The sequence below is a fragment of the Alosa sapidissima genome, chromosome 21, assembly GCF_018492685.1.
Source record: "Alosa sapidissima isolate fAloSap1 chromosome 21, fAloSap1.pri, whole genome shotgun sequence".
Classification (NCBI taxonomy): Eukaryota; Metazoa; Chordata; class Actinopteri; order Clupeiformes; family Clupeidae; genus Alosa; species Alosa sapidissima.
In genome coordinates this window covers 28,769,367-28,778,041 of record NC_055977.1, presented here as the reverse complement: position 1 = coordinate 28,778,041, position 8,675 = coordinate 28,769,367, and the positions used below count along the sequence as shown (strand labels likewise).

At 43.3% G+C, this 8,675-nt stretch overlaps 1 protein-coding gene across 1 annotated transcript in view; it reads right to left on the bottom strand.

The window, feature by feature from the left end:
• Nucleotides 1-6,626, bottom strand: part of kcnh8 (potassium voltage-gated channel, subfamily H (eag-related), member 8) — a 62,490-nt gene extending 55,864 nt beyond the window's left edge. The window contains exon 1 of the mRNA XM_042076940.1: nt 6,420-6,626. Within this exon, the coding sequence (XP_041932874.1) occupies nt 6,420-6,495 (76 nt within the window). The 5' untranslated portion in view covers nt 6,496-6,626. The remainder of the gene's footprint in view (nt 1-6,419) is intronic.
• Between the last annotated feature and the right edge of the window lie 2,049 nt (nt 6,627-8,675).

The following is an 8,675-nucleotide window of genomic DNA, read 5'->3' as shown; positions in this document are numbered from 1 at the left end:
AATTTAAATTATCAAACAAAGTATTTACATGTACACAGAGAGGATAGATCTATCCATGTTACATCTTTTCTCTTGTTTTATGACAGGTCAAAATATAATGTGCAGCTAGACTTGTGCAGTTTGTTTATCAAAACATGTTTCCCTTATAGGTGCATATTTAATACAATTAAGAAGGAAATGTTCCTAGTTTTCTACTTCATTTATGCAGAAGCTACAGTTTCTCATATGTCTAGGCACCCATGTTTGTTTATGTCTGCCTGTTTCAATGTGTAGGCTATGGTCACTGATTCTGTATTTTGTCAGTGTTTTTTTTCTGTCTTGGATGTTATTTAAATATGGCGCCATGCTGTAATGTCTGCTCTCTTTCACTCTCTACCCACAGTAGAGGAACACAAGATAGGAGAGATCCTGAGGCACAGGTCCTGGTCATGAGCTAAACTGTGTAGGTGGTGTGTGTGTGTGTGTGTGTGTGTATTAGATGTGCATGAGCCAGGCACAGTGCAGTGAGAAGAAATGAGAACCTGCACACACACACATACTCTCCTTCTCTCTCTCCTTCTTTTTCTCTCTCTCTCTCACACACACACACAGAGACACACACACGCACACACACACACACACAGACACACACACGCACACACACAGGTAACTAGAGGCAAAAATTCATTTCAAGCTGACACAGGGCCAGCTGAGCTGCAGAATATGCAGACACAGAAAGGTGTGTGTGTGTGTGTGTGTGTGTGTGTTCAGTGGATTGGCAGTCTGGATAAGCCTTCCAAATTTGCCTCAGCATACGAGAGAAACAGAGAGAGCAAGAGGAGGGGAGGGGTGGACTCACAAGAGGAAGGTAACAGAGGATGATGCTCCTTTTCCTTCATAGATGATGCTCTACCCATGCCAGCTCACAGCTCTTACCCATCACCTACATAAAGCTCTCACCAGAAATGTGATACCACAGTAGATATAGTTTACTTAAAAAGATGAGGGAGTGAGAGGAGTGTAGGAGGACACTCTTTCTCTCACCCTCTCTCTCTCTCTCTTTCACATACACACACAAACACACACACACACACACACAAATACACACACACAAAGAAACAAATACACACAAACACATACACATATACACAAGCAAAAGCCATTGTTCAACAGATTCTTCCTTTCTCCCCTACTCCATACCTGTCAACATTTAGTTTTCCAAAAACGGGAGATTTTATTTTCGGGGAGGGGTGGGGGAGGGGGGAGGGGCGGGTCAGTGTTTATACCGGATCTGTGTTTGCATATTTAATACATTTCATACACGTGTTTCAACACTGCATTTCGGTCGTTGCTTTTACCTTACCATTACCTTACGCATGCCAGTTATGTTTCCACCAGCTGCCTGCCTGCAGCCTACTTCCAAAACTCCAAAGCTGCTTGCTGTCAGATTTGGTTCCGAGGGCACAAGTTCAGTGTATCAACAACACTCAATAACAGTTTATGTGATGTGTTAATCAATTAAATTCCCAACAATTTCACAACAGCTAGTTCTGGAGTAGGCCATTCAACCAGCCCGCTTGCTTACGACGAGACTCAGGCTGTGCAGTCGGCACCCGCTTCCTTATTTGGGTTTTGGGTTGCCAGGTTTTAGCCTATGACAAAACGGTTGAAATTGAAACTAAGTGATCGTGTATGTGTAGGGTGTATTTCATACACAATCTGGCAACCTGAATGGATCAATGATTTTAAAATGAAGTTTGATGGCCATGCAAATTACCGGAGTTTTCCGGGAGAAATAACAAAACGGAAGGGTGCTCTCTCTCTCTCTCTCTCTCTACCCTTGAATCTCTATTCATTTGCTTCCTTGGTTCCAGCACTCTCAGCACTCTATCCTTGGCCTTGATCTCCCTCATCCACACCTACTTGTCCTACAGTAAGAATGGATGATAGGGATTCAATTCAGTTCAATTCAATTCAATAGCCTTATTGGCATGGCTGTAGTGTAGGTACAGTGTTGCCAAAGCAGGGACTGAAAACAGAATGATGTCCCAATGTTCCAAGGCCACTCCTCTAAATTGTAACCAGTTAGAAAGTTATAGAAGAACGGCTAATAACATTCCTTTAAAAATTATATTGCCTTTACTTTGCTTTAAGCCCTGTTATAGCCTAACCTGTGTGTGCTGCATGCCACTAGGCCTAGATATTTTTCTAGTGTCTCTGGCAGCCTATGTTACTTCACACAATGTTTCAGTAATTTAGGCTAAACACTTGGAAAAGGCAGTGAGATAGTGTTGGATATGAAAATCTGACTAAATTCATCCTATAAGGGTTCTGGGGAACACTGTGTGGGCAGGTGACTTTCCAACCCTATGTACTTTTGAATAATTTTCAAAGAAAGTTAACTGGAACGATATTAACCGGTTATTAACTGGTTATCTAACATTTTAAATAGTGTTTTCACTTCGGAACAAGTGAAATTGGTTTTGTTCACATTTTCGGTTAAGATCATCCAAAAATTTTCATTTCCGGTATACCGGTTTGAAGAAACGCACACACGCACGCACACACGCATGCACGCACACACACATACACACACACACACAGACAGTGTTGGGGAGTAACGGAATACATGTACCGGCGTTACGTATTCAGAATACAAATTATGAGTAACTGTATTCCGATACAGTTACAAGTTAAATAGTTGGTATTTAGAATACAGTTACATTGTTGAAATCAATGGATTACATGACGATACTTCTCTGTTTCATAAGTTTGTTCACTCTCTCAATAAATTAAGGCAACTCCATTTCCCAGAAGCTCCTGAAAGCAATCTATGATGAAATTGTTTACATGTTTAAATCCAAGCCTCGCCGTCTTGCACTAGCCTCTAAATGCAGCCAGTGCGCATTATGGACGCGTCATCGGAGACCCTGAAATGACTGTTTGCACAGCAAATTAGGAGTAAAGTAAGTGGAGGTAACTCCTGTTCCTCACTGATCGTGGTTCCTGATGTCTGTTCAAAGGATATTTTCCCAAGTATTAATAGCTCAGGCTACTTCGGCCAATCGGTTACACAGTTTGCTAAGCAAGCAAAGCCTAGTTCACGTGTTGATTTAGACCTACAATAAAACCAATCTCTAAAATAGGCACTGCATTCTAAGTTTTTTATTCTAACTTAAAATAGCTTTATGGATTATTATTATTTTTTCTAAGTTGATCTACATTTACGTTTTAAAATGAATTATATGGTGCAGCCTCTGAAGAATTATTGCCTAGTATGCCTAGCATATTTTAACGTGCGGTTTTTGATTGTCATTACACGATCACGTTCATTTTGAGAGCACTGATATACAGTAGCCCATAGTGTTTACATTTACAGGTCATTTGCGTTCCACCTGTCATATGCGCCCCTCACTTGTACTGGGTTGATGCCACTGAAAAATCTCACAGGCACACCTTAATTATAATTTCTGGCTACGCCCTTAAAGTAGCCTATTTATTTTGTTTGTTTTAATTAGCCTAGTCGCCTGCTGTAGTTTTAGTGGTCACCTTGCTATTTTAAAGTTGTATCAGGTAGCTTAGTTGATTTTACATTCTTCTATGTGGGCCTAACACTTCAGCCATTTGGAACAGAAGAACACACCAGAATAGGCCTGTTTAGTAGGCCTAAGCAGGATTTGATGGCCGCATTCCTACACTTATAAAATACAATTCAATGCAAAAGTAATCTAAGTATTCAGAATACGTTACTCAGATTGAGTAACGTAACGGAATACGTTACAGATTACATTTTTGGGCATGTATTCTGTATTCTGTAACGGAATACATTTTGAAAGTAACCCTCCCAACACTGCACACAGACACACACACAAACACACACACAAACACATACACACACACACAGACAAGTGCTATATTGGAGCCATAAAATAGATATGAATATCCCATATCACATGCAAATCCCAAATCCCAAATCAAAGCACTTTGTGGTTTATTTTTTCTTTAGAGAGAGGGGAGGCCTAGCCGGAGACCAAGGACCCAGCTTGCAGGGTACCACGGGGGTCCCATAATGGCAGCAGATCTTGTTTCCATTCAACCAGAGCCGTATCGCTGTGGTGATCTTATGATTGATGTCGCTCACCGTGTGCTGTGAATACTGCATGCAGGGGCTCACGGCTTCACCAGGGATTCCCCCGAGGAGTGCTGACGTTATGAGTAATAGAGGTGAAGGTGACTGAAGACCAGAGTGTGGCGCTCATGGAGAATCCACTCTCTCTCTCTCTCTCTCCTTCCCCCCTCTCTGTGTGTCTCTCTCTCTTACTGTCTATCTCTCTTTTGTCTCTCTCTTACTCTCTCCCCTCTCTCTCCCTCTCTCTCTCTTTCCCCCATATCTGTGTGTCTCTCTCTCTTTCCTCTCTCTCTCTTTTTCCTCTCTCTCTCTCTCCTCTCTCTCTCTCTGGGTGAGCGGTGGCCGGAAATTATAGCAGCATGCTCGAGGCCTCCCTGACCAGATAACCCCTCACCTCTCCCTGGTGTTGCTCAGACAGGTGACGTCAGTTCTCCGGCTCGATCTCCGGGAAGCCTGCCTGGTTTCTGTAGCCCAGTTCCAATCAAAGCACGAAAACATGGCACAATTTCACCTGCGCCACCCCCTCCGAGACGGAGAGGCATGCTAAAAGAGGCCATTTTACCTGCAGTGGTTCCCCTTTTAACGGCGGCTATATTCGGCGTGACTAGCTCAAGGGCAGCGCCAGTCACAGGGGTGCCGTTGAGGGAATGGAGTGAAGCCTAGCATGGCGGCAGCGTCCCTGGAGACTTGCTTTAAAGGGTAATCGCTGTAAAAAAGGCATCTAATTTGGGAAACATAACTATCCATGATGTTGATAGGTGTGTGTGTGTGTGTGTGTGTGTGTGTGTGTGTGTGTGAATAAAGTCTGGAATTGGGACGGAGAGGATAGGAAGGGGGTTGTGTGTGTGTGAGAATAAAGTCTGGAATTGGGAGGGAGAGGATAGGAAGGGGGTTGTGTGTGTGTGTGTGTGTGTGAGAGAATAAAGTCTGGAATTGGGAGGGAGAGGATAGGAAGGGGGTTGTGTGTGTGTGTGTGTGAGAATAAAGTCTGGAATTGGGAGGGAGAGGATAGGAAGGGGGTTGTGTGTGTGTATGTGTGTGTGTGAAGGGAGAAAAAGAGAAAGTGTGGACACTATAGATACAGAAACTTAAAGAGAGAGAGAGAGAGACAGAGAGTGTGTGTGTGTGTGTGTGTGTGTGTGTTCAAGGTTGTCCCCAGATAGTGTGCCATCACCCAATAAAATTGTTAATGGCTGTTAAGATGGTAAAAATGCAATTACACGACACTAATTCTCCTCACGACGCTGGCGTGACCTTGTCACCATCCAGTGGCAGCCGAGCACCGAGTCTCGAGAGTACTGCTACTGATGAGGGATACGGATCTCGAGCGCCCTGTATGGGCTGCTACGAGGAGCAAAGCGAAATCATTTTACGGCCTCGCGCTTGTCGAGGCAAAAAAATGGGCCCCGAGATGAAATCCCACCTGCCGCTACGTTGCCACCGACCAATTAAATTTGATGGATGGGTCCCTGCGCTGACGGAGCCGGGAGAGGCGAGGCAGCTGCAGCGGGATCGTAATGGGTCCCTCCACGGGCCGACAGTCCTACAGCCTAGCCTACTCTTACGCTGAGACAGAGGGGAAAAAAACTTCTTTTCATCACAGTTTTGTTTTGTTTGTTTGTGGTTGGTTCTTGTTTTCGGCTGAGTCAAATTCAAGCGACTCAGTCGTGTCTACACTCAAAGAAATGCGTGACATTTTAGGTAAGGCATGCATATGGTTTATCTCTTGCACTCATTGTGCGCGCGTGTATGTGTATGTGTATGTGTGTGTGCGTGTGTGTGTGTGTGTGAGAACATCAAAAATTCGTTTAACTTAGAAAATCAAGAGACTATGCAACATAATAGACCAGACAGCCGCTGGAATCTGGATTTCTGTAGAGCCTTGTCCATGGTGCTGAAGTTCTAAATGCTGGCAAAAATACTGTAGCTACAAGGACGCGGGCTTCAAGGCTACATCTCTTTACTCAAAGGACGCGAAACAAACGAAAACACAAGTTCTCTCTCTCTCTCTCTCTCTCTCACACACACACACACACACACACAGCCTATAGCCTATTCAACAGCTCAATTAGCCCAATTAGACTGCTTCTGAATAACGCTAAATGTCTACACGCATAAGACAGTTTCTAAACTTTGACAAAGTCTCTCCTCATCACAAATGTCCACTATGTAGCCCATATTCTGTATAGGTGGAAATCATAATGGAACAGACGGTGTCATTATATAAATTTAGGATCAAAAGCTGTAGCCCTCATACCAAGATAAAGACGAGAAAAATAAGGTACACCTTAATGAAGGCTGTAACACTTACGGGTCCCGTCAAAACGTGTCGCTATGGTGTCCAAAAATGTATTTTGTGGCGCGAGCAATCCTTTCATAACAGGCATTTTCCCGCCCTTCGATCAAAGTCCCCATCAAAGTTATGCGTCCGTCGCGATTTACTGGTGGAGGCGCCAAAACTAAAGATTGCCTGTATAGGCAAGTGGACGTCGGAGTTCGCTCCAACACGGTGTTTTGGTTAAACTCTCCAGAAGTCGGGATCTCCGAGTGAACAGACGAGGACAGCGGAGAGACGAGGAGACGCGCGTGCACGAGATAGGATAGGGGCTGCTTGGAGAGCACACCCACAGGTGCGCACACACACACACTGACTGAAAAGGCTCGTGAGACTACGTCTGACTTAAAATGCAGACATCGATTAGGCCCACACAATAAGAAACGGAAGACAATGGGTATTGAAAATATACATGTGTTAGATTTTTGGACAACTTTTCGATGGGTATTCGCCGCCTTCGCTGTAATTAATCACCTTAATACCTAACCCAATTCAGTCAGCCAGTGAGATGTGTGTGTGTGTGTGTGAGAGAGAGAGAGAGAGAGAGAGTTGGTTAGTGGTGGTGGTGGGTGGGGGGGTAGATGTGTTGTGGCGTTGCCACAAAAGTGTTTTATGAAAAAAGGCTGATAGTCGCACAACTGCCAGACCGCAGCAACAGAGGACAGTTGGCGTCATGAATCATTGTTGTACAGTGGACATCATGATGACTTGTTTGAGGCCTTTTCCGGCCATTCAGCCGCAGGCAAGCGCTACTGACAGATTTGTGACAGACGCGCAGGTCATTGCCTACAGCTCTTAACTTTCTCACTTCGCAGTGAACTGCGTCGGAACTGGGCCGGGTGTGTTGAACCGGCTGCTATTCCTGCAGTCATTACCTGCTGTAATTTCTACAGTGACTTACAACAAAATACCCATATATTTGTACAAATTGATTGTACTTTGAGTAGGCTATTTTCATGATTTCATATAATTTACAGTGACTTGCTCTATATTGTGGCATATACTGGTATTTGTTTTTTGCAATAGCAGTAGTAGGAAAGCTTCTAGTAGTGGAGGTAAGTTCAAATGTGTCACTAAGATTTGAAAATTAGCTCACATCGCAACTGTGTCAAGTGACATGTTTTTCGGTGGTATAAATAATTGATTGAGAATCGTAGAGGAGAAATGACTTTACCCAAGTGGTTCTGCAGAAATGGGTGGTACAGGACTGGATGTGCCATGATGCTCCTCTGAAACTCTTTCAGATGCAATATTTACATGTTTACTTTACGGACAGTGTACCGACAGTGTTAGTGTACATTCAAAATCAATTGTATGCACCATATTGCTATGTAGCATATACACCATTTGAAAGCTTGAACTCTTGGGAATCCACGTTTTTATGTACAATCTGTATAGTGCTTTGTCAGATTAATCATACTATGTCTTAATTAAATTTAATCAAAAATACCCTCCTCCCCTTTTGGTGCTAACCTGACCTCTGGCTGCAGTGTAGCTGCAGCACAATAAGTAGATGCAACATATTGGGTACTGAAATATTCACAAGAATCCATAGAAATTGAATCTTCATGTTGTTTTATCCAATATTAGTTGAAGATGTATAGTCTATCTTATACACAACCATTGAACCAACAAAGTAAATGCAAAAATAGAGACTTTTGTGTAATTATTCCATATTTTGTGTAGTCATTCTATATCAGAACAGCTGACATACAATCCAAATAGTCTGCAAGACACCTCAGAGTGTTACCTTTCATTTGAAACCAAGATTATACTTCTACACCAAGAGGTTGCTACACAGTAAGGCTTTTATTGTCAGTATGCATTTTGGGTAACCAAAAGTCCTATGGGGAGTTTCCATAGGGCATTTTACCAAACGCATGAGCATACCTTGGTAAATAATGGTCTAAAGTACTCATTTTTTCATTCTATATTGATCTACTTTTGCACAAAGCTTCACAAGACCTGGTGCTAGGGCTCAGTTGTGTTTCTAAGTCCACTCAAGTGACCTAGAAGGCTGAATTGTGGTCAGTTCAGAGATGCTTGCAATCCAAGCCTCTGTAGCCCTGTGTCAGTACATCACACATCACAGTTATTCTTATGGTCTCTACTGAAACTACTGTGTCTGAGCTTTCCAAAGAGGTCAAGTATTTGATAGTAGGCCAAACTGGGTGAGAACAGTGGCCTCTAGAGTAGGAACAGTGCGATTTCGGGGGAGGAAGCCTAGAGATG